The following is a 26,755-nucleotide window of genomic DNA, read 5'->3' as shown; positions in this document are numbered from 1 at the left end:
GTGGATACATTTCCTTCTTCCTATCTTTGCTGACTCTTCCCTCCCCTCCCCCAACAGAGCTCATACAGAGCAAGGAGCTCAGGAGACGCAGATCAGCAGGGAGGAAAGGAGTTAATGTTTTCCTCCTCCCAGGCCAGGCCTACAGCCAATCAGAGAGCTCGGTGACATCATCCGTGTGCTCAAGTAAAGGCCATGTTTTAGGCGGTGGGGCCCTCAACCTGGTCAGGGGTTTTACAGAAGGAACAGTTGCCTGGTTACTGGCTAACACACCAGGACCCTCAACCTGGTCAGAAGTGACACACAAGCAACATTCGCCTGGTGAGAGGTGGCACACCAGGACCCTCAACCTGGTCTAAGGTACCCACAAGGAATATTAGCCTGGTCACAGGTTACACTCAGGGACCATCAACCTGATCAGAGGTGATTTGGACCAATTGCCTGGTCAGAGCTGACACACAAATTCGGCTAGTCGGTGACTAACACATAAGGACTGTCCAACTGGTCATCGGTGACACACAAGGACCAACCACCTGGTCAGGGGTGACACACAAGGACTCTCAACTTGGCCAAAAGTGACAAGGAACATTTGCATGGTCAGAGGTGGCATACAAGTACCATCCATCTGATCAGAGGTGACACACAAGACCCATCTGACTGCAAGGTAACAGGTCTTTTCATTTGGCCGGGGGTGACACACAAGGACCACCTACCTGTTTAGAGGTATCAAACAAGCACTGTTCACCTGGTCAGAGGTGACATGGCCTTCTACTGTCAGAAGGACAGCTATGCCTTCGAGCTGTCCGCAGAGGTCGTCTCCTGCACCCCGGCCAAGCTGCAAATTGACAATGGAGGTGGAAAGAAGGAGACCCTGTCCGGATACAATGTAACACTGACGGACACTGTACTCTTCCCGGAAGGAGGAGGACAACCTGACGACAGAGGGTTCATTGGGGAAAGTCCTGTTCTGCGTGTCACCCGCCAGGGCCCAGAAGCTTTCCACTTTCTCACCTCTCCTCTACAGCCTGGCACCCAGGTGCTGGTCAAGGTGGACTGGCAGCGGCGGTTCGACCACATGCAGCAACACTCTGGTCAGCACCTAATTACCGCCATTGCTGACTCCCTCTATGGATACAAGACGACGTCCTGGGAGCTGGGCCGACAGCGGAGCACCATAGAGCTAGATACGCCAGTGGTGAGTGTTCAGCAGGCAGATGCCATCGAAGAAAAGGCAAACCGCCTGATCCGCCAGCGTGTGCCTGTCACAGTGAGGATCATTGCCTTTGATGACCCCGAGTTTGAGCAGGTGAGGAGCCGGGGTCTGCCGGATGACCATGCTGGGCCAGTGAGAATCATTGACATGAAGGGTGTGGATGCCAACATGTGCTGTGGCACGCATGTGGCCAACCTGAGTGACCTACAGGCGGTGAAGATCCTGGGGACAGAAAAGGGCAAGAAGAACAAGACCAACCTCATATTCATCGCTGGTGAGCGGCTGCTGCAATACGCCACCCGCAGCTATGCAACTGAGCGCTCCCTGACTGCACTGCTGAAGAACGGACCTGAGCAGCATGTGGAAGCTGTGGACAAGCTTCAGAAGTCAGTGAAGATGCTGCAGAAGAACAATCTGAGCCTCCTGAGAGATCTGGCTGTACTCATCGCCAACGACTTCAAGAACCGCCCCGACCGTTCCAAAGTCTTCTCCCTGCACCGTAAGGAGGGCGACAACGAGTTCATGAACATCATCGCCAATGAGATTGGAACAGAGGACACTGTCATATTCATGACTGTTGGGGATGAAAAGGCATCAGGGCTCTTCTTGCTGGCTGGCCCTCCCAGAATAGTTGACGACCTGGGGCCCCGAGTGTGTAAAATCTTGGACGGTAAAGGGGCAGGAAAGGCAGGCCGATTTCAGGGCAAAGCCAATAAAATGAGCCAGAGGGGAGAGGCAGAGAAACTGGTGCAGGAGGTCACCTCCACTGAGAGCGAGCAATAGAGACCATCCTGGCTGGACCACCCTGGAGGATGCTAATAGGGAGAGGGGTAGAATCTGGACCACCTTGAGGGGACTATCAATGGATCCAGGAGTAGTGTCTGTCCCATCTAGATATTCTTAGGAGGCTACTAATAGATCTGAGAGGAGCAGGATTTTTCCCTCATAGATCTCACCAAGGGCTTCTTACAGATCCAGGAGGAGTAGTGTCTGTCCCATCTAAATCTTCCTGGGGTGTTTCTAATGGATCTAGGAAGGGTAAGGTCAAGATCTACCTGGGGGACTTCTAATGGAACCAGGAGGTGTAGGGTCTGTCCCATCTAGGTCTCCACGGGGGACCTTCTAATATATTTTGGAGGGATAAGGTTTATCCCATCTAGATCTCCCTGGGGGGCTTCTAATGGATCCAGGAGGGGTAAGGTCTGTCCTGTCTAGATCTCCCAAGAGGTCTTCTAATGTTTCGGGAGGGGCAGGGTCTGTTCATTCTGGATCTCCCTGGAGGTTTTCCATTAGATTCAGGAGGGGTAGGGTCTGTTCTTTCTAGATCTTTCTGGCAGTGTTCTAAATGATCTGGGAGGGGTAAGGTTTGTCTCATTTAGATCATCTCGGTTGGCTTCCAATAGATCCAGGAGGTGAAAGGTCTGTCCCATGTAGATCTTCACAGGGGGGCTTCTAATGTATCTGGGAGGGATTAGGTCTGTCCCATCCAGATCACCCCAGAGGGCTTCTAATAGATCCGGAAGAGACAAGGTCTGTCTCATGTAGATCTCCCAAGGGGCTTCTAATTGTTTCTGGAGGGGTAGGGTCTGTCCTGTTTAGATTTCCCTAAGGGCCTTCCAATTGATCTGGGAAGGGTAGTGTATGTTCTGTCTTGATCTGATGAGTGGGCTTCCAGTGAATCTGGGGGGGGTAAGATCTATCCTGTGAAGACCTCCGCAGGGGCTTCTAATGGACTGGGGGCACTACATTCTAAAAGACTACAGCTATATGTCCTACTAGTATGGCTCAGAACATTCAAGGATCTCTACATGGGTGGAACACAGGACTCCCTGAGGGAAGAGCTATACATGCAACATGCAGTCACGGCGATCAGTCATTGGACCATGTGATGGGTCATGTGACCCTAAATTTGTTACTGCTTGTGTAGCTCACCCCATAGGGATGTGGATATTCCATCTCTTGGTGATCAATATCCAGTCTGGCCAATCAACCTTTCCCCTGTAGCTCCAGCCTTGTAGTGAGTAACAATTGTCAGCCAAAAATAAATCATTCATAAAACAGAAATTATTGTCGTGATTGGATGGCTCAATGCAAAGGTACAGTATACACCAATGTTCAAGGCTCCTGGAGGCAGGTGATCAGCCTCATCTGGAATTTGCTAGCACTGGAAGGGTTGTTGTAGTCCCTCTGCTCTGGGGTGGTCTTGGCCGGTTCCACCCTACTGCAGGTCACTCACAACCCTTCTAATTAGAGAACTGTTGCCCAGAAACCCCATCCACTAAACACTGAAACATCAGTTCTGGGTGGAGTGACACTAAAGGAAGCTGCCACTGGTGTCCAGTTTTTGAAGGGTCTGATTCTGTCATCCTCCTCCTGCAATCACTACTCTAGTCACTGACCTAGAACTAGTTGATGGACATCGGGTGTCACAGCATTTCACTGGCTGCATGCTTGTTTCATGTCCATGAATAGAATGCCAGTGTCCATATTTCTGCACTGACAGGTTCACTTCAAAACCTTGGCTGGCACACCAAAACAGGTGAAGGACAAGCATGACATGGGCTTGATCATTTACGTCTGGTTACATTGTGTATAGCTTCTATCAAACCTGTCATTACAGGCAGAATGGGCTGCCATTGCTGACTTCTTTATGAAAATGCTAGTTGCTTGGCTGTCATGCTGATCCTCTGAAATCAGTGGATCAGCGTGACAGGCATTTTCAGAAGCCAGTCAGCAGTGGTGGCCTCCATGTTCCTCTCATGGCAGGTTTCCATTAATGGACAGACTTTGACAGATGCCTGTTGTAGATGTCTGTGTTTGGTGTTCCATATTTCTTATAGAGATAGGTGGATTCTTGTTCTATGGGTCAACAATATATGCACGTAAATGGCATCCTTGGATCCTGAATAGCTATTTTCGTGCACCACAATGTCTTCAACTGTTCTCAGGAGCCCCAAATTCCAGGGGCGCCCTAATACCCAGATACTGACCACTCTTCCTGACCCCACCCTTCTTGGCCACACCATTGGCCCATTAGTGTGATGAATGTCCTCACTGGCCAAAGGGGCAGAGCAAAGTTCTTGGTCAGGAATGCCGGGTGTTAAATACTGTGGCATCACCAGAATCTGGAGTAACAGATGATCAGCTGATCTTCTGCATCCTCTTTGCGGCCACCTCCTGTCTACATGCATTCCAGCGATGGTTGCATAGGGTTTCTCAGGGCTGGTTTTCTGAAGCTGACTACGTCTGTGTAATGTGTGCTGAAATGGCCACTTGTAGTCTCTATTGGAAACCTGTGGGACAGAGTGACAACACAAGAGAGCAATTTGGAGAAAGGAATAGCGTTGTCACTCTATAACAGGAAGAGCCTGAACAAGGCAGGATCCACCAGTTAGTTGTTATCACTCTGGCCAGACTTGACCTTTACTTTGAGCATCTGTAAAATGCAGTCACTACCACACTAGTAAGCATGCAGTGAGAAAAATAATTATTTGAACCCCTGCAGAATTTGTAAGTTTGCCCACTTACAAAGAAATTAAGGGTCTATCATTTGTATCATAGATGTATTTTAAATGATAGAGACAGAATATTAAACAATAATCCAGAAAAAATTCATGACACAAATGTTATAAATGGAATTGCAGTTCAGTGAGTAAAATAAGTATTTGATCCCCAAGCAAAACATGACTTAGTACTTGGTGGAGAACCCTTGTTGGCAAGCACAGAGGTAAGATGTTCCTTGTAGTTGGTGGAGGAACCCTTGTTGGGAAGCACAGAGGTAAGACGTTCCTTGTAGTTGGTGGAGGAACCCTTGTTGGGAAGCGCAGAGGTAAGACGTTCCTTGTAGTTGGTGGAGGAACCCTTGTTGAGAAGTGCAGAGGTAAGACGTTCCTTGTAGTTGGTGGAGAACCCTTGTTGGCAAGCACAGAGGTAAGACGTTCCTTGTAGTTGGTGGAGGAACGCTTGTTGGGAAGCACAGAGGTAAGACGTTCCTTGTAGTTGGTGGAGGAACCCTTGTTGGGAAGCACAGAGGTAAGATGTTCCTTGTAGTTGGTGGAGGAACCCTTGTTGGGAAGCACAGAGGTAAGACGTTCCTTGTAGTTGGTGGAGAAACCTTGTTGGCAAGCACAGAGGTAAGACGTTCCTTGTAGTTGGTGGAGGAACCCTTGTTGGGAAGCACAGAGGTAAGACGTTCCTTGTAGTTGGTTCCCAGGTTTGCACACATCTCAGGAGGGATTTTGGTCCACTCACCTTTACAGATCTTCTCTAAATCCTTAAGGTCTCTTGGCTGTCACTTGGCAACTCAAAGTTTCAGCTCCCTCCATACATTTTCTATAGGATTAAGGTCTGGAGATTGGCTAGGCCACTCCATGACCTTAATGTGCTTCTTCTTGAGCCACTCTTTAGTTGCCTTGGTGGTTTGTTTTGGGTCAATGTCATGCAGGAAGATCCATCCACAAACCATCTTCAGTGTTCTGGCTGAGGGAAGAAGGATATCATCCAAGATTTTAGAATGCATGGCCCCTCGATGCAGTAAAGTCGGCCTGTACCTTTATAGAGAAACAGCCCAAAAGCATAATGCTTCCTCCTCTGTGCTTGACTGTAGAGATGGTGTTCTTAGGGTCATAGTCAGCATTTTTCTTCCTCCAAACATGGCAAGTCAAGTTAATGCCAAAAAGCTCAATTTTGGTCTTATCTGACTACAGCACTTTCTCCCAATCCTTCTCTGAATCATTTAGATGGTCATTGGCAAACTTCAGATGGGCCTGTACATGTGCCTTCTTGAGGAGGGGGACCTTGTGGGCGCTGCAGGATTTCAATCCATGTATTGTGTTACCGATAGTTTGTTTGTTGACTGTGGTTCCAGCTGCCTTCAAATCATTCACAAGCTCCTCCCGTGTAGTTCTGAGCTGATCCCTCACTTTTCTCATGATCATCCTTTCCCCATGAGGTGAAATCTTGCATAGAGCTCCAGACTGAGGGCGATTGATGGTTATTTTGTATTACTTCCATTTGCAAATAATCGCTCCAAAAGTTGTCTCCTTCTCACCAAGCTTCTTGCCAATGGTCTTGTGCAGGTCTACAACCTTGTCCCTGACATCTTTTGACAGCTCTTTGGTCTTACCCATGGTGGTGAGGTTTGAATGGAAGACAAAGATTCTGTGGACAGGTGTCTTTTATACACATAATGAGTTGTCGTTAGAAGCCCCTTCCTAAATTGTAAGGAATAATCTGTGTACCACATGAGCACATAGCCAATCTGTGGGAGCCAGAATTATTTTTGGTTGGTAGGGGATCAAATACTTATTTTACTTACTGAACTGCAGCTCAGTTATGACATTTGTATCGTGTGTTTTTTCTGGATTTGTGGTTGATATTCTGTCTCTCTCATTTAAAATACACCCAAGATAAAAATGATAGAACCTTCATTTCTCTGTAAATGGGCAAACTTACACAATCTGCAGGAAATCAAATAATCATTTTCCCCACTGTATATGGTTGCCTTAAGCTTGGCCAGCAACCTGCCCCCAGGTCTGCCAACTGGACAATGAAGCAGCATCATAACACTAAATAAGCCATCACTCCACCCTGTTCTCCTGTCAGCAAGTTCCCAGTGTTAGATTAGCAGGACCATGCAATGTGCCTAATTGGTTGCAATGCAAGATATTTGAGGAAGCTAATATAAAGATGGGTTCTTATACTAGCTGTACATACATTGGATGGTTGGCATAGTAAAATGGTGACCAGATGTTTTTGGGCATTATTGTCCCATAGACCAGTCACACTCTGGATGTTCTGTAGGACCCAACTCTTTGTCTGTGAGAGGCAGCAAAGCACTGTGAGGTCCTGGAAAGGATGGAGATGTACCTTGTGGAGGAGAGAAAGGGTCATCCTCAGCATTCACACACAGTACTGGTGTCCTCACTTTTCCCAGCTTGTTGCAGGGACTGGCGTGGTGATAATAGTCGTCACATGACCGGTAACCAAAAACAACGGAGGTGTATCGCTCATCGAATTCCCGGATGGAGCGAGACTGCAATCAGAAAACAACCAAGGATGGAGAACATGAGAAAGGAAGAGGAGCTCCAGTAGGGTTCTAATGAGAAACATTTTCTTAGGGTCTGATAATATCTTGGGGTGCACAGGAAGCTGAACACTGCCATCTGTGACCAGATCTAAAATGTTTAGCATCATCAATCCGTGATAAAGACCCTTACTGGACACCCAACCCATACCTCCCAAGTGTCCTCTTCTGCCAACAACTGACTTCTCTAGAGCTTCCTCTCCTCCCAGGAACTGCTTCCCCTAAAATACTTTTCCTAGAAGTCCTGGGAACTCCTCCCATCAGTCTTCTCTAAATCTTTCTCACTTCCTGGGAACTTCTTCATTCATCAGGCCTCTCTAGGGCTTTCGCTCTCACCAGGAACTGATTCATTTATCAGGCATCTCTAGAGCTTCTTCTCCTCCCTTCATCAGACTTTTCTAGAGCTTTCTCTCCTCCCTTCCCCTTTTCGTACCATTGGCTGCTTCCTCCATCAGGCTTTTTTTTTCAGAGCTTCCTCCCTTCACAGGGACTCCCTTCATTGGGTTTCTTTAATGCTTTCTTTCTCACCAGGAACTTCTTCATTTATTGGGCTTTTCTAAAGCTTCCTCTCCAGCCTCTATTAGGCTTCTCTAGAGCGTTCTCTCCTGCTATACTAAATACCCAGCCAATGTCATCTCATTATCCTTTTCTACCCATAATCCACTTCTCTAGAGCTTCCTCAACTCCAAGGAGCTTCTTCCCTTCCTGCCACTAATTCCTTCCTCCGTAAGCTTTCTCTAGAGATTTCTCTCCTCCCGGGAACCCTACCATAACACTTTTTTCTAGAGCTTCCTCTCCTCCCTGGATCCCCTCCACAAGACTTTTCTAGAACTTTCTGTCCTCCCAGGAACTCCTCCCTCCATCAGGCTTTCTAGAGCTTCCTCTCCTCCTAGGAACTCTTCCCTTCATTAGACTTCTCTAGAGCTTCCTCTCCATCCAGGAACTCTTCCTTTCTTTAGACTTTTCTAAAACTTCCTCTCCTACCAGGAACTCCTCCCTCAATCAGACTTCTCTAGAGCTTTCTCTTCTCCAAGGAACTGTTCCCTCCATTAGACGTCTCTAGAGCTTCCTCTCCTCCCAGGAACTCTTCCCTCCATTAGACTTTGCTAGAGATTCCTCTCCGAACAGGAACATCCAATTCCATCAGTCATCTCAAGAGCTTACTATCCTCCCTTCATCAGGCTTTTCTAGAGCTTTCTCTTCTACCAGGAACTCCTTCCTCCATCTTCTTTAGAGCCTCTTCTACTCTCAGGATCTCCTCCGTCAGGCTTCTCTAGTGCATTTCTCCTACCAGTAACTGCTCCTTCCATCAGACTTCTATAGAGACTCCTCTCCTGCAGATCTCCCCCCATCAGTCTATATTAGGGATTCCTCTCCTCCCCGAAACTCTTTCCTCCATCGGACTACTCTAGAGCTTCCTCTCCATCCTGAAACTCTTTCCCCCACCAGACCTCTATAAAGGTGCTTTACCTCACAGAATCTCCATCATCTTTCTCTAGAGATTCCTCTCCTCCCAGATGTTCCTTCCACCATCATAATTCTCTAGAGCTTTCTCTCCTCCCAAAAACTCCTTTTTCCATAAGACTTCTCTAGAGCTTCCTCTTCTCCCAGGAACTTCTTCCTCTATTAAATTAGTCTAGAGCAGGGGTAGGCAACCTGAGAGCCGCAGGACTACAAGTTCCATCATGCCTCTGCAAGTCATAGCTGTAACTGTCAGTTTTGTAATCTTTGCAATGCCTTATGGGAAATGTAGTTCCACAACAGCGAGAGAGCCACAGGTTGCCTACCCCTGGTCTAGAGCTTCCTATCCTCCCAGAAACCCTTCCCTCCATCAGACTTCTCTAGGGCTTCCCCTCTTCCTAGGAACTCCTTCCTTTATCAGGCTTCTCTAGAGCTTCCTCCCCTCTCGAGAACTCCTTCATCAAACTTCACCCAAAAAACTACTCTAGATCTTCCTCTTCTTACAGAAACACTTTCCCTAATAGACTTTGCAAGAGCTTCCTCTTCACCAAGAAACTCTTTCCCCAACAGACTTCTTTATAATTTCATGTCCTCCAAGGAACTCCTTCTTTCAGACTCCTTAATAATGATTTTCCCTTCTTCCCCTCACAAGAGAGGTCTCCACCTTAGTTGGTTTGGCCTCTCTAGGCCTGCCTATCCTGTTCATGAAATTTATTTTCATAGAAAGTTCCCTTGGCCTCCTTTACCTCTTTCATCTACAAATACATTTTGGCTCAGTGGAAAGGGATGCTGGGGTCTGGAACATTCTGAATCCTTCTTTTGATGTTGATCTTACCTGTAATATGTGTTCCACATCCATAACCTTTCCAATGATGTCCCGGTACCTGCGATGAAAGAAAATGAGCCATGAACATAGAAAGAGCTATGGCAGAGCAAGGTGCCGACCAACAGGTCAACCATGGACACGTAAATGTCAGATCGCACACTATGTGGTTGGTGGCCACTACTTACTTAAGTATGGTGTTCCGCATGCCGGAGGCCAGGTTTCGGTTAAATAAGAGGTAATTTAGTGGCCTCTCCAGTGAAGTGGTGGATGCAAACACGTCCCAGGGAGTGGAGAACACCAGCGCAGCTTGGAGGTGAGACCTGGATCCGGTAGAGGCCAAATAATTCAGAAGAACCATCCTAGAGGGTAAAATAAAGAGCTAAAACATAGAACCTGCAACCTCCCCATACCCCATAGTAGTGACCCAAAGTTCTGCTATTGGGGTTGAGGGAAACATATTCCATACCTACGGCTACTGCTGGACTCTTATCTCCTTCCACGAGGACATACAATACTTAGCTCGCAGCCTAAATCTCACCAACACTTTTCTCTAGTTTTAGATGAAGTGGGGGAGGGTTTGAACTCCTGTCAGGTGCTTTCTGCTTGATTTTCCCTCATTTCCTGCTCCAGTGACCACATGGGACATGAAGGAAAATCACCGAACCAGGACATGGACAGCTATAAAAAAAATAACCAGCGACATAACTGTTTTCTATTGAAGTGACTGCCTAATGCCTATGATGAGAATATTGGACACAAGCGAGTGATCGTACGATAATTTGATCGTTAGTACGCAGCTTTCGAGAGCCTATCATGACAGTTCATGTGAAAATATCCAAAGGAACAAGTATGAAAATATTTCTTGGAAGATAACACAACAAGCGATTTTCCGTGTATTAGTATAGTATTTTTACGAAAAAAATTGATAAAGACCACACATGCTCGGAAACGAACGAATACATTACAATGCAATACATTACATCACTTCTGAAGTTCTATTCTGTTCTATGAGAATTTTAGTAACCTATTCCTTTTCGATATGAGCCTAGCATGCAAAAAAATTAACCACCGCCCGTTGTATATAAATGGCCAGGCGGTGGCAGTGCAGGGTCAGGTGGCCGTTTATAAACGTCCTCCCCGCCCCCTGCTTGTGCGCGCTCCCTGGGAGCGCAAAGCACCGCAATCCGGTGCCCACTGTGTCCTCCGGACACTGTGGAACACCGATCGTCGTACTGGACCTCTGTGCGAGGTCCCAATCATGTGATCACTGATTGGCCAATCAGTGATCACATGCAGAGTAGTAAGCAAGATGTCACTTTTGACATCATTGCTTACTACGTGTGAAATCTGTGAATGATCACAGAGATCACATGGTACAGGGCTATTCACAACTGCCTTGTACCATGTGACAAGCTGTGACCAATCACAGCTCTCACAGTATTTCTCAATGGCTGCAGGAATGAAGCCAGAGAGAAGGAGAAATGATTGCTTTTACAGCCTTTATGGGTGTAAACGCAATCAGTGTAAAAAGAAAAAATCTTCATCACCCCCCACAAGTAGTACAGTGTCACTATGGTGACGCTGTACTGCTAGGGTGACAGTATGTAAAAAACAAACAAAAAAAACATAAATAATATAAAAAAAAATTAAAAATGTTTAAAAATTATAACTTTTGGTTATAAACTAATTTGGGTTTTATTTTGTTTTACTAAAAAGATAATGGAATAAATTTTGGCCAAGATTTACGAAGAAATATTGTTTATATGCAAAATTTTATAAGAAAACTTTTCAAAATTTTTGGACTTTTTCATTTATATAGCAAAAAAAAATAAAAATCCCAGCGGTGAATAAATACCACCAAAATAAAGCTTTATCTGTCTTGGAAAAATGCTAAAAAATTCATACGGGTACAGTGTTGCATGACTGCGCAATTGTCATTCAAAGTGTGATAGCGCTGAAAGCTGAAAATTGGCCTAGGCTGGAAGGGGGTGAAAGTGTCCGGACTTGAAGTGGTTAAAAAAATGGACAATGGTTCGTCCAATATTCTCATTATGTGTACTAGGTGTGACTTCCTGTCCTGGCGATCAAATGGGTCAAGTGGAGTTGGGTTTTAGAAGGGTGGCATCAGAGGGGACTGACAACTCATTGGGCCCCCGGGCAATCATAGGGCCCCTGTGTCCTACACCCAAGAAAGCCTATAAAAGGTACCATGGGCATTTCATGGGGCCTCCTACTGACCCTGGGCCCTCGGGCACTGCCCGAGTGCTCGAATGGTCAGTCCGCCCCTGGGTGGTATGATGTGGTGCACCTCCGTTATTCAGTTCCTCCAGATTTAAAGATGTCCCACCAAACACATATGTACAAAATGCTCTGGTGGACTCACCCGCCCATCGAGACCCCCACCGCCAACAGAGGAGCCCCAAGGTAGCGACTCCGGACATGTTCCACCACCCTGCTCAGGTCTTCAGTGTTAGCGGCACAGAACGTCCGATGAGTCTGAAGAGAGAAGAAAACTTATAAAATCCGCCGTCCCCGGATCTCCACCACCTGCGCCAACGTCTGGTACTCACCAAGAGCTCCTCTCCTCCGAAACCGCGATTGTTGAACACTACGCACCTGCCAAGAGAAAGAGGGACTCGTCACAAAGCCAGCCAATGTGTGGGGAACTACCGCGGCCATTTTGCACTGCTGAATGCCGGTGCCATTGATTTGGGGTGCAGGAGTTTAGGGGCCACGCATTTCAGTGTATTATTTTTTGGCATGTAGTAAATAGAATCAGTGAGCGCTTAGTGATGTAGCAGCTGTAGCACATAAAAGGCAACCAAAATAAAACCTCGTAAGATACATATATAAGAAAAGTGCAGTGCTAAAAGGTATATACTCCAGTCCGGTAATAACATATAAAATGATAAAATAATAATATAATAAAATAATAAAATTGGTGACAGTTCGCGATAGGTGATCTGTACAGGAGTACCATTTTATGCTATTCATGTGAAATCGCAAGAAAACTGCAGAAAAAGTTACGCAAGAACTACTTTAGATATTGCGCCACAGCAAATCGCACAGGTTAAGACACCGACATTCACATTCATTAGATGCAATTTCAGGTACGATTTCTGAAAACTATGTGGCGACTTGTGAAGATTTTCAGCGATTTCTTGCGATTTTCATTTTATTCTATGTATGTGAAATCGCAACAAAACTGCAAAAAAATTATTCAAGAATTATTTTAGAAATCGCTCTGCAGCAAATCACATGTGTTAAGACGCCGACGTTCACCTTCATTAGATGCGATTTCTGAAAACTTTGTGGCGACTTGTGAAGATTTTCAACGATTTCTGGCGATTTGCATTTTATTCTATGTATGTGAAATCGCAACAAAACTGCAGAAAAAGTCGTGAAAGAACTACTTTAGAAGTAACTGCAGCAAATCAAGGGATCGGGTAATTGGTTGTAGATCTCGGATTGTGAGCAGGTTGATTGCATTGGATACATTGTATTGTGTATGGTGACCCTTAGCCCTGGTTCACACTGGATCCAACTTTGAAATCGTGTGACTTCACTTGAAGTTGCACAATTACAAAGTTGCATGTCAATGCGACTTCAAGTGTGACTTGACAGACATCTGTGCGATTTCATTCACAGATGTCTATGGAAGTTGCACCTGAAATCGCAAAAAATAGTGCAGGAACTACATTCAAACAGGTTCATTGCCGACAATAGGGTGCAACTTGTCATGTGATTTGAAACTGTCAAATCGCATGACAAGCCACACTGGTGTGAACCAGGGCTTAGGATGGATGGGATTGGGTCATTCTTAGATTGTGAGCAGATTGATTGTATTGGATACAGTGTTGCTCTACATCTGCTGCTTCCAACTTATTGGCTGATGTGAGATCAAAGAAATATGAACTGTATGTGATCACTCCAGATGGGGCGACCTGCCACCTGCCTAAGTATTGTGCGTGTGGGTTACGTCCAGGGGCGGACTTACATCTGATGGGGCCCCCGGGCAATAGGAAATCATGGGGCCCCTGTGTCCTTGCCCACACTCATACCACACCCAAAAACGCCTATGAAAGGTACCGGGGGCATCTCATGGGGCCCCCTACTGACCCGGGCCCTTGTGCCCGAATGGTCAGTCTGCCCCTGGTTACGTCCCACATAACAGCCAGTCAGATTTCTTCTTTCATTGTGTGCTGTGGTCAGACCTGGCTTGTGATTGGTTGTCATGGAAGGTCTCACCTGTATCCGTTGGTGTGGGCCTGCCGAACCAGGTGCAGGATGTAGGACTGCTGGCTGTTCCCAGTCAGTCCTGGTAACAGGAGGATTGTAGGACGAGAGGAGGATTCTGGGAAATGCGTGCTGTCCTCATTGTCGGTCCAATCCAAAGAGATCTGACCACCGTCTGCCGTGCTGATCACCTCACTGTGCAGGGAGACAGTAAAAGACGTCATCATATATACCATATACACACACATACAGTATATATACATATATATATACACTATATTGCCAAAAGTATTGGTCGGCCGGCCTTTCCACACACATGACCTTTAATGGCCCCCCAGTTTTAGTCCGTAGGGTTCAATATTGAGTTGGCCCCGCCCTTTGTAGCTATAACAGCTTCAACTCTTCTGGGAGGGCCGTCCACAAGGTTTAGGAGGGTGTCTATGGGAAGGTTGGACCATTCTTCCAGAAGCACATTTGTCAGGTCAGGCACTGATGTCGGGGGAGGAGGCCTGGCTCGCAGTCTCCGCTCTAATTCATCCCAAAGGTGTTCTATGGGGTTGAGGTCAGGACTCTGTGCAGGACAGTCAAGTTCCTCCACCCCAAACTGGCTCCTCCATGTCTTTATGGACCTTGCTTTGTACACTGGTGTGCAGTCATGTTGGAACAGGAAGGGGCCGTCCCCAAACTCTTCCCACAAAGTGGGGAGCATGAAATTGTCCAAAATGTCGCCTTAAGAGTTCCCTTCACTGGAACTAGAGGGCCAAGCCCAACCCCTGAAAAACAACCCCACACCATAATCCCCCCTCCACCAAACTTTACATTTGGCACAATGCAGTCAGGCAAGTACCGTTCTCCTGGCAACTGCCAAACCCAGACATGTCCATCAGATTGCCAAACAGAGAACCGTGGTTGGTCACTCCAGGGAGTACGTCTCCACTGCTCTAGAGTCCAGTGGCGGCGTGCTTTACACCACGGCATCCAGCGCTTTGCATTGCACTTGGTGATGTAAGGCTTGGATGCAGCTGCTCGGCCATGGAAACCCATTCCATGAAGCTCTCTAAGCACTGTTGTTGGGCTCATCTGAAGGCCACACCAAGTTTGGAGGTCTTTAGCTATTGACTCTGCAGACAGTTGGTGACTTCTGCGCACTGTGCGCTTCAGCATGCACTGACCCCGCTCTGTCATGTGACGTGGCCTACCACTTGGTGGCTGAGTTGCTGTTGTTCCCAGTTGCTTCCACTTTGTTATAATCCCACTAACAGTTGAGCGTGGAATATTTAGTAGCCAGGAAATGTCACGGATGGACTTATTGCACAGGTGACAACCTATCACGGGACCACGCTTGGAATCACTGAGCTCCTGAGAGCGACCCAGTGCCAGGGATTGTGATCAGTACCGGGGACGGTGATCAGTGCCGGGGACGGTGATCAGTGCCGGGGACGGTGATCAGTACCGGGGACGGTGATCAGTACCGGGGACGGTGATCAGTACCGGGGACGGTGATCAGTGTCAGGGATGGAGATCAATGCTAGTGATCAGTGCCAGGGATGGTGATCAGTGCTGAGGTTAGTAATCAGTACTGGGGATGGTGATCAGTGTTGGGGATGGAGATCAATGCTAGTGATCAGTGCCAGGGATGATGATCAGTGCTGAGGATAGTAATCAGTGCCAGGGATGGTGATCAGTGCTGAGGATAGTAATCAGTGCCAGGGATGGTGATCAGTGCTGAGGATAGTAATCAGTGCCAGGGATGGTGATCAGTACCGTACTGGGCATAGTGATTTGTGATGCGGATCAGTGCCAGGGATGGAGACCAATGCTGGGGATCAGTACTGGGGATACCGATCAGTGCAGAGGATGGTGATCAATGATGAGGATGGCGATTAATGATGAGGATGGTGATCAGTGCGGGGGATGGTGATCAGTGCCGGGGATTATAGATACCTTCATCCCCAGAACCTCACCCTCCATGACACCAATTTGGTAATATTATGACACCAATCAGAACATATTATATTTCTACATCCATATGAAGGACATATGCCACATACACCATGGCGGTGTACACTCTAGTAGTTGGATGTTGGTACTGGGTGTACATTGACCTCCGGAATACAGAGGCTCCACTGACTCCGCCCCCATCTCACACACCACCGGACTTTAGTCTGCTTCTAGTTTGGTAAGTTTTGTTTATTTTGTGCAGAAGAGATCAGAGATCGTCCAATCACAGCACAGCATCTGAGAGAGACAAAATCATCAAGAGCCATATACATACAGTATCTCCCAGAAGTGAGTCCCCCCCTCACATTTGTGTAAATATTTGATTCTCTCTTTTCATGTGACAACACTGAAGAAATGACACTTTGCTACAATGTGACGTAGTCAGTGTATGGCTTGTATAACATGTAAATTTGCTGTCCCCTCAAAATAACTCAACACACAGCCATTAATGTCTAAACCGCTGGCAACAAAAGTGACTCCACCCCTAAGTGACAAGGTCCAAATTGGGCCCAATTAGCCATTTTCCCTCCCCGGTGTCATGTGACTCGTTAGTGTTACAAGGTCTCAGGTGTGATTGGGGAGCAGGTGTGTTACATTTGGTGTTATCGCTCTCACTCTCTCATACTGGTCACTGGAAGTTCAACATGGCACCTCATGGCAAAGAACTCTCTGAGGATCTGAAAAAAAGAATTGTTGCTCTACATAAAGATGACCTGGACTATAAGAAGATTGCCAAGACCCTGAAACTGAGCTGCAGCACGGTGGCCAAGACCATACAGCGGTTTAACAGGACAGGTTCCACTCAGAACAGGCCTCGCCATGGTCCACCAAAGAAGTTGAGTGCAGGTGCTCAGTGTCATATCCAGAGGTTGTCTTTGGGAAATAGATGTATGAGTGCTGCCAGCATTGCTGCAGAGGTTGAAGGGGTGGGGGGTCAGCCTGTCTGTGGGGCCAGCATTGCTGCAGAGGTTGAAGGGGTGGGGGGTCAGCCTGTCAGTGCTCAGACCATACGCCACACACTGCATCAAATTGGTCTGCATGGCTGTCATCCCAGAAGGAAGCCTCTTCTAAAGATGATGCACAAGAAAGGCTGCAAACAGTTTGCTGAAGACAAGCAGACTAAGGACATGGATTACTGGAACCATGTCCTGTGGTCTGATGACACCAAGATCAACTGATTTGGTTCAGATGGTGTCAAGCGTGTGTGGCGGCAACCAGGTGAGGAGTACAAAGACAAGTGTGTCTTGCCTACAGTCAAGCATGGTGGTGGGAGTGTCATGGTCTGGGGCTGCATGAGTGCTGCCGGCACTGGGGGGCTACAGTTCATTGAGGGAACCATGAATGCCAACATGTACTGTGACATACTGAAGCAGAGCATGATCCCTCCCTTCAGAGACTGGGCCGCAGGGCAGTATTCCAACATAACGACCCCAAACACACCTCCAAGACCACCACTGCCTTGCTAAAGAAGCTGAGGGTGAAGGTGATGGACTGGCCAAGCATGTCTCCAGACCTAAACCCTATTGAGCATCTGTGGGACATCCTCAAATGGAAGGTGGAGGAGCGCAAGGTCTCTAACATCCACCAGCTCTGTGATGTCGTCATGGAGGAGTGGAAGAGGACTCCATTGGCAACCTGTGAAGCTCTGGTGACCTCTATACCCAAGAGGGTTAAGGCAGTGCTGGAAAATAATGGCGGCCACACAAAACATTGACAGTTTGGGCCCAATTTGGACCCTGTCACTTAGGGGTGGACTCACTTTTGTTGCCAGCGGTTTAGACATTAATGGCGGTGTGTTGAGTTCTTTTGAGGGGACAGCAAATTTACATGTTATACAAGCTGTACACTGACTACGTCACATTGTAGCAAAGTGTCATTTCTTCAGTGTTGTCACATGAAAAGAGAGAATCAAATATTTACACAAATGTGATGGGGGGACTCATTTATGGGAGATACTGTATATATCACCATAGAAAGCCGGAGGAACCCCTAAAACCATCTTCATGACTTGGGGAACCCTGAATAAAAATCCTATTTATAGATATAATATTAAATAAAAGAATGGAATGTGCCAAGATCATGTGACACCCAATGGGGATCATTCTTACCCTCCCCTTCCCCATCACTCTATATGATAGTAATCACCAAATTCCTATAAAAAGTTTAAAAAATGTCCATAATGTAACACAGACCCCCCTTACATTAGTGCAGGGATGGTGAAAACCCCTCATATTGGGCACAGCAGGTGTACATACCCGGAAACTCAGAACAAGGATGGTGGGAACCCCTCATAATGGGCACAGCGGGTGTACTAGCTCGAGAACTCGGCACAGGGATGGTGGGAACCCCTTATAATGGGCACAGCGGGTGTACGGGCTAGAGAACTCGGCACAGGGATGGTGGGAACCCCTCATAATGGGCACAGCGGGTGTACGGGCTCGGGAACTCGGCACAGGGATGGTGGGAACCCCTCATAATGGGCACAGTGGGTGTACGGGCTCGGGAACTCGGCACAGGGATGGTGGGAACCCCTCATAATGGGCACAGCGGGTGTACGGGCTTGGGAACTCGGCACAGGGATGGTGGGAACCCCTCATAATGGGCACAGCGGGTGTACAGACCCGGGAACTCAGCACAGGGATGGTGGGAACCCCCCATAATGGGCACAGCGGGTGTACAGACCCAGAATGAGTCCCCCTTTAGAAGGAGTCCTTGTCACTTACTTCCTGTAGGTAGGTCGGGGTCGGGATAGCAGTAGTACTCGGACGATGGTCTGGAGTCTCCCACCTACACACCAGAACGTCGGTCGGTAGTCGCTCCTCACCACGGGGCAGTGAGATTCCAGGAACTGGCGGAGACGTCCTGCTGCCACCAGGCGCGGTCTCTGCAACCAATCACAGGCAGGAGATGGGTGAATGGTTTATAGAAGAGAAGAAGGGAAATATATTGTCCAACCTCAGTGTGCATTGTGTATGGTCCATCCCGTGTTATGGATGGGGGTGGGGGGTTGTAACTCTGCCAGGTCTACATATTCGAAATTTCTCATCACTTCCTGTTCTGGTGACAACATTTCAAAATTCTTACTACTTCCTGTTCTGGTAACAACATTTTAAAAAACTCACTACTTCCTGCTCTGATGACAACATTTTGACATTCTACTTCCGGTTCCAGTGACATCGATTAAAAAAAAAACTCACTACTTCTTGTTCTGGTGACATTTTAGAAAACTCACTACTTCTTCTTCTGGTGACATTCTGACATTCTACTTCTGGTTCTGGTGACAGCATTTTAAAAAAACTCACTACTTCCTGTTCTGGTGACATTTTGAAATTTCCCATCACTTCCTGTCTTAGTGACACCAGGACAGACAGAGGGTAAATCGCCCCAGGAGGGACACAGAAAGGAATAAACTGCGGACAGAGGATCTAACCCCTCTCCACCCCATTCATACCTAAACCCCGAGTCTGGGCAGATCAAGTCTCACCATGTATGTGTCTCAGCTCTGTCCCCCATTAATGACTGTCGGAGTCCCGAGGATGTACATGGCCGACGGTGACACTGACCTTACAGATGTAGTGCAGGTAGTAGCAGCCCCAGGTGACACCGACCCCCAGGAGCAGTGCAGACAGAGGGGGGCTGGGAAGAGACGATGGGAGCCGCCATTCCACCGACATGTTACTGACTACACCACATACGCCGATCTGTCACTTATTATCAATTATACAACGATCTGTCACCAGTCTGTCATCAATCATACAATCATCTGTCACCGATTACACTGATCTATCACCAATGTGTCATCAATCACATACCGATCTTTCACCGATCACACACCGATCTGTCACCGATCACACACTGATCTGTCACTGATCACGCATCGATCTGTTACTAATCTGTCACTGATCACACACCGATCTCACACCGATCTGTCACCAATCACGCACTGATCTGTCACTGATCACACACTGATCTGTCACTGATCACGCACCGATCTGTCACCGATCACACACTGATCTGTCACTGATCTATAACTGATCACACACTGATCTGTCACTGATCATGCATCGATCTGTCACTGATCACGCATCGATCTGTTTCTGATCTGTCACTGATCACACACCGATCTGTCACCGATCACACACTGATCTGTCACTGATCAGACACCGATCTGTCACCGATCACACATCGATCTGTTACTGATCTGTCACTGATCACGCATCGATCTGTCACTGATCACACATCGATCTGTCACTGATCACACACCGATCTCACTCCGATCTGACACCGATCACACACTGATCTGTCACTGATCACACACCAATCTGTCACCGATCACACACTGATCTGTCACTGATCACGCATCGATCTGTCACTGATCACACATCGATCTGTCACTGATCACACACCGATCTCACTCCGATCTGACACCGATCACACACTGATCTGTCACTGATCACACACCAATCTGTCACCGATCACACACTGATCTGTCACTGATCACACACCGATCTGTCACTGATCACGCATCGATCTGTCACTGATCTGTCACTGATAACGCATTGATCTGTTACTGATCTGTCACTGATCACACACCGATCTGTCACTGATCACACACTGATCTGTCACTGATCACACACCAATCTGTCACCGATCACACATCGATCTGTCACTGATCACACATCGATCTGTCACTGATCACACACCGATCTGTCACCGATCACACCAACCTGTCATCGATCTGTCACCGATCTCACACCAATCTGTCACCGATCACACAATAATTTGTCACTGATCACATACCAATCTGTTACCAATCTATCATTAATGACACACAGATCAATCACCAATCACACAAGGACCTGCCGGTGATCCTATTCAGTCAATGTGACACAATGTAACTCTCCCCAGCAAGTTTCATTTAGCAATGCCAGAGCCCCGCCCACAGGAAGTAACAAGCCCTCCCAGCTAGAGCTCTGGGCAGCCATCTTGGTTCAGGGTGGTTTGGTTAACCTATAACTGCCCAGAGAGGATCGCTCCGTCCTGCAGATTTTACTAGGATGAGAAATTCTCCATTTAAAGTTCTGTTAAAAAAAAAAATGGAAATGAAAACATCGAAATAGATTTTTCCCACTAATGACTGGGGGGGGGGGGGGGGGGGGATATTCTGCTTGGCACTAAAGCCTGGAAGGGGGACATAATATTCTACTGGCCACTAATACCTGAAAAGGAGGGGGGGGGGGTATTTTACATGCCACTAATGCCTGGAAAGGTGGAGGGGAAGGCCTAGAAAGGTAGAATATTCTACTTGCCACAAATGCCTGAAAAGGGAGGAGGGTTATTCTGCTGGCCACTAATGCCTGGATATGGAGGGGGTTAGTATTCTGCTGGCCACTAATGCCTGGAAATAGAGGGAGGGGTAATCTGCTGGCCACTAATGCCTGGATATGGAGGGGGTTAGTATTCTGCTGGCCGCTAATGCCTGGAAATAGAGGGAGGGGTAATCTGCTGGCCACTAATACCTGTATATGGAGGGGGTTAGTATTCTGCTGGCCACTAATGCCTGGAAATAGAGGGAGGGGTATCCTGCTGGCCAATAATGCCTAGATATGGAGGGGGGGGGGGGGTGATATTCTGCTGCCACTAATGCCTGTAAATGGAGGGTGAGGGGTATTTTGCTGGCCACTAATGCCTGGATATGGAGGGGGGGTGGTATTCTGCTGGCCACTAATGCCTAGATATGGAGGGGGTTAGTATTCTGCTGGCCACTAATGCCTGGAAATAGAGGCAGGGTGGTACTCTGCTGGCCACTAATGCCTGGAAATGGTGGGAGGGGAATTCTGCTGGCCACTAATGCCTGGAAATGGAGGAAGGGGTATTTTGCTGGCCACTAATGCCTGGAAATGGAGGGAGGGTGGTATTCTGCTGGCCACTAATGCCTGGATATGGAGGAGGGTGGGATACTGCTGGCCACTAATGCCTGGAAATGGAGGGTGAGGGGTATTCTGCTGGCCATTAATGCCTGGATATGGAAGGTGAGAGGTATTCTGCTGGCCACTAATGCCTGGATATGGAAGGTGAGAGGTATTCTACTGGCCATTAATGCCTGGAAATTGAGGGAGGGTGGTACTCTGCTGGCCACTAATTCCTGAAATGGAGGGAGGGTGGTATTCTGCTGGCCACTAATGCCTGGATATGGAAGGTGAGAGGTATTCTGCTGGCCACTAATGCCTGGATATGGAAGGTGAGAGGTATTCTGCTGGCCACTAATGCCTGGATATGGAGGGGTGGTGGTATTCTTCTGGCCACTAATGCCTGGATATGGAGGGGGTTAGTATTCTGCTGGCCACTAATGCCTGGAAATAGAGGCAGGGTGGTACTCTGCTGGCCACTAATGCCTGGAAATGGAGGGAGGGTGGTATTCTGCTGGCCACTAATGTCTGGAAATGGAGGGGGTTAGTATTCTGCTGGCCACTAATGTCTGGAAATGGAGGGGGTTAGTATTCTGCTGGCCACTAATGCCTGGATATGGAAGGTGAGAGGTATTCTACTGGCCACTAATGCCTGGATATGGAGGGGGTGGTGGTATTCTGCTGGCCACTAATGCCTGGAAATAGAGGCAGCGTGGTACTCTGCTGTCCACTAATGCCTGAAATGGTGGGAGGGGAATTCTGCTGGCCACTAATGCCTGGAAATGGAGGAAGGGGTATTTTGCTGGCCACTAATGCCTGGATATGGAGGGAGGGTGGTATTCTGCTGGCCACTAATGCCTGGAAATGGAGTGAGGGTGGTATTCTGCTGGCCACTAATGCCTGGAAATAGAGGCAGCGTGGTACTCTGCTGGCCACTAATGCCTGGAAATGGAGGGAGGGGTATTCTGCTGGCCACTAATGCCTGAAAACTGGATAAAGGAAGATGATACCATGTTATTATGCCCACACCCCATCAATATATATATAACACAAAACAAAGGGACTGTGGGAAGGCATACAGGTAGTGAGTGAAGCCAACAAAAGAGAAAATATACCATAAAATACTACGTTTATTGTACAAAATAATTAAAAAAAAGACATAGTAGTAATAGTAGTGACCATCTCCATGTATTAGACCCAGGTATCATTGTTATCTGTACTACAGAGAACATTCTTGTTTTTACAAAGTAGGTCCGCATATCGGCAGTTTGAAAAAAGTGCTAGTTAGGTGCTGCCCTGGATGGGAGGGTTAATGCCTTTCCCGGTTTGGTGGGTTATCTCTAGGTCTGACCAGGGGCGGACTGACAACTCATGGGGCCCCCGGGCAATAGGGGATCATGGGTCCCTGTGTCCTTGCCCAAACTCAAAAAAGCCTATGAAAAAGGTACCAGGGGCATCTCATGAGGCCCCCTACTGACCCCGGGCCCTTGGCCAGTGCCCGAGTTTCCAAATGGTCAGTCCGCCCCTGGGTCTGACCCACTGATCCTGTGATATAAAAGAGAGACAGTGGTCCAGAAGAGAGAGAAAGACCTGGAGCACCGGGTCTGAGAGCACCAGAGAGAAGGGAAAGAAGAGAGAAGTTGAGCGGGACCAAATCTTTGAGCCCAGAACCCGGCTGCTGTCAAGAGGAAGCCCAAAGCAAACTTCTGGGAGCCTATCATAATGTAGGAGGTCCTCGGGACCTGGTGTTCACCCCGAAGACACCAGCTGCTGGTAATGCCCATGATGGTCATTTTTGAAAATGGACTCAACCTTTTGCAGGTATGCAGGGGCAGCACATAGCCTGAGTTAGGAATAGGGACGTAGGAAAAATTCTGTTTTGCATGTTGGACTTTGAGATGTTCATTTTGCTGTTTGAGATGTTCAGTAAAGCTTTGAAACTTTGTTCCCACCTGGTCTGAAGTTACTCAAAGGGGTGCAATGCAAGAACTTGCAACTATGGCCTAAGGTTTGGGTCATTAGCACATGGGGTATGAAGAATCAAGATGCTAAGAGTCATCCTAGTGTGGTTCCTATACGCAACGAAGGTCTGCAAGCAGTCTGTCGGAAACGTGTACCTGTTATAGGTGGAACTGCCTGTACCGTGAGGGAGATGTTGTCGGCACTCCCAATGCCAGATTTTTGTCTCCCACAGCAACCGGAGCGGAACTGTACGGCAATGGTCCCCATCCTGTACAGAGGCATGGAAGTTCAAGAGTTAAAGTCAAGTGCACATTGGAGCCTGCGTTACGTGCATGGTGGGGTTCCATGCTGCTACCGGGACTGGTAGTGGGAAAACGATCAGCACGGCCCGCCTAATTGGAAGCAACAGTAGAAAGATGTACACTTACATGGGGACCAGAGTTCAATGAGGAACAGTTATGGTGCAAGTGTACATGGTGTATGTTCATCTCTAATAGTAGAGGCCTGCTTTAGGGTTATGTATTCCCCGAAGGTGGCCTTAGCCTTGCCCTACGGCATTGATGAAAACGGCACAATGTAAAGGTACCCCATGTGTATTGAAAGTGATCCAGTTACAGGTGCCCAGCATAGCCCTGAAGAGGGTAGTCCTCTTATCTGACCGAGACTTGGCACCCAATGAGTTGATGGGAAACATGGAGGAAGGTTCACCTGCCCTCAACTGGCCCACACACATAAGAAGCTTGACGTGTTTCGCAAACACCCTTTCTTCTTCTGGAGTGCATGTGAATGATGTCCAAGAGCACGGGCCTTAAACACAATGACGTAAGACCATATTCCAATGGGTCTCCATACATGGTGAAGTATGGAATCACCATAAAATATCACCAATGTGATTGGAGGATGCATCTGTATACAGTGAGTGCCAGTGGCATCACTAGGGTTGGTGCAGTAAAACATGGTGTCCTTCCCCCCCAGCAAGAGAGGCAGTAGGGCACTGAGCAGGCTAGCGTATCAACGCAGTTCTCCCCCCATTAATGTCCTCAGTGACCCAATTTCTTTTCTCAGGCCCCCATTACTGTCCTCAGTCCCCCCCCCCCCCAATAATGTCCTTAGCGAGCCCATTAATGTCCTCATTCCCCTGCAATACTGTCCTCAGTTCCCCCATTACTGTCCTCAGTTCCCCCATTACTGTCCTCAGTCAACCCCCATTAATTTCCTCAGCGCCCCCATTACTGACCTCAGGCCCATATTACTATCCTTAAGCCCCCAATTACTGTCCTCAGTCCCCCCAATTACTGTCCTTAGTCCCCCCCATTAATGTCCATAGTCTCCCCCATTACTGTGTCCCCCCCAGCACCTTATTATTGTCCTCAGCTCCCTCCTCTCAGCCCCAATACTTTCCTCAGCTCCCCCCACAGCTCCCCATTACTGTCGTTAGTCACCCCCCCCCCCACAGTGCCCCATTACTGTCCTCAGTCCCCCCTTTAATTTCCTCAGCCCTCCATTACTGACCTCAGGCCCGTATTACTATCCTTAAGCCCCCAATTACTGTCCTTAGTCCCCCATTAATGTCCATAGTCTCCCCCATTACTGTGTCCCCCCAGCACCTTATTATTGTCCTCAGCTCCCCCCTCTCAGCCCCAATACTTTCCTCAGCTCCCCCCACAGCTCCCCATTACTGTCTTTAGTCACCCCCCCCCACAGTGCCCCATTACTGTCCCCAGTCCCCCCAATAATTTACTCAGCACCCCCATTACGGTCCTCAGGCCCGTATTATTATCCATAAGCCCCCCAATTACTGTCCTCAGTCCCCCCAATTACTGTCCTCAGTCCCCCCAATTACTGTCCTTAGTCCCCCAGTATTGTCCATAGTCTCCCCCATTACTGTGCCCCCCCAGCACCTCATTACTGGGGAATTTGGGGAGGTTTATTAGGAGTGGTGATTTGGGGGGATTAGTGTTGGGAGGGGGGAAGAGTATTTGTGCTAGGAGGGGGGATTTGGGGACTTTTACTAAGAGTGGTGATTTGGGGGGATTTGTGTTGGGAGGGGGGAAGAGAATTTGTGCTAGGAGGGGGGATTTGGGGACTTTTACTAGGAGTGGTGATTTGGGGGGATTTGTGTTGGGAGGGGGGAAGAGTATTTGTGCTAGGAGGGGGGATTTGGGGACTTTTACTAGGAGTGGTGATTTGGGGGGGATTTGTGTTGGGAGGGGGGAAGAGTATTTGTGCTAGGAGGGGGGATTTGGGGAGGTTTACTAGGAGTGGTGATTTGGGGGGATTTGTATTGGGAGGGGGAAAGAGTATTTGTGCTAGGAGGAGGGATTTCGGGACGTTTAGTAGGAGTGGTGATTTGGGGGGATTTGTGTTGGGAGGGGGGAAGAGTATTTGTGCAAGGAGGTGGGATTTGGGGAGTTTTACTAGGAGTAGTGATTTGGGGGGATTTGTGTTGGGAGGGGGGAAGAGTATTTGTGCAAGGAGGGGGGATTCGGGGAGGTTTTCTAGGAGTAGTGATTTGGGGGGATTTGTGTTGGGAGGGGGGAAGAGTATTTATGCTAGGAGGGGGGATTTGGGGACGTTTAGTAGGAGTGGTGATTTGGGGGGATTTGTGTTGGGAGGGGGGATTTGGGGCGGTTTATTGGAGTGGTGATTTGAGGGGAATTGTGTTGGGAGGGGGGAAGAGTATTTGTGCAAGAAGGGAGGATTCAGGGAGGTTTTCTAGTAGTAGTGATCTGGGGGGATTTGTGTTGGGAGGGGGAAGATAATTTGTGCTAGGAGGGGGGATTTGTGGACTTTTTTTTGCGGTGGTGGGGGGTTTGCTGACACATAATTCTCATACATCTTGGGGGGGGGGCACAATTTGGCATGTTCACCCTGGGCTCTAGATGACCTTGTCCCAGCACTGATTACAGGTAAGAATGGCAGGCAGGGCTCACCGCAGAAATGATAATTCCTCAATGTGGCCCCTCGGACAGTGAAGGGGCCCCTGTCAAGGATCACACCCAGGTGACTTACTTACTAGCATGGGATCCTTGTACTAAAACTCTGAAATGCATCATAGACTGCAA

At 48.0% G+C, this 26,755-nt stretch overlaps 2 protein-coding genes across 2 annotated transcripts; one reads left to right on the top strand and one right to left on the bottom strand.

Moving 5' to 3' along the window:
* Positions 1 to 32: 32 nt before the first annotated feature.
* AARSD1 (alanyl-tRNA synthetase domain containing 1) lies at positions 33 to 3,274 on the top strand. Its single transcript, XM_089657785.1, has one exon. It carries the CDS (start codon positions 758 to 760, stop codon positions 1,991 to 1,993), a length of 1,236 nt encoding a protein of 411 aa, XP_089513911.1. The 5' UTR covers positions 33 to 757; the 3' UTR covers positions 1,994 to 3,274.
* Positions 3,275 to 6,971: 3,697 nt separating this feature from the next.
* Positions 6,972 to 20,732, bottom strand: ABHD1 (abhydrolase domain containing 1). Its single transcript, XM_089657730.1, has 8 exons — positions 19,383 to 20,732; positions 18,543 to 18,703; positions 13,831 to 14,013; positions 12,153 to 12,198; positions 11,966 to 12,078; positions 9,768 to 9,941; positions 9,592 to 9,640; positions 6,972 to 7,244 (listed from the first exon to the last, which is right to left on the bottom strand). The coding sequence occupies exons 1-8, from the start codon at positions 19,491 to 19,493 to the stop codon at positions 6,972 to 6,974; spliced, it is 1,110 nt and encodes a 369-aa protein (XP_089513856.1). The 5' UTR covers positions 19,494 to 20,732.
* Positions 20,733 to 26,755: the final 6,023 nt, after the last annotated feature.

Source organism: Staurois parvus, unplaced genomic scaffold (assembly GCF_062004578.1).
Source record: "Staurois parvus isolate SC_StPar_1 unplaced genomic scaffold, SC_StPar_1.0 ptg001026l, whole genome shotgun sequence".
NCBI lineage: Eukaryota > Metazoa > Chordata > Amphibia > Anura > Ranidae > Staurois > Staurois parvus.
This window is presented reverse-complemented; position numbering and strand designations above follow the sequence as displayed.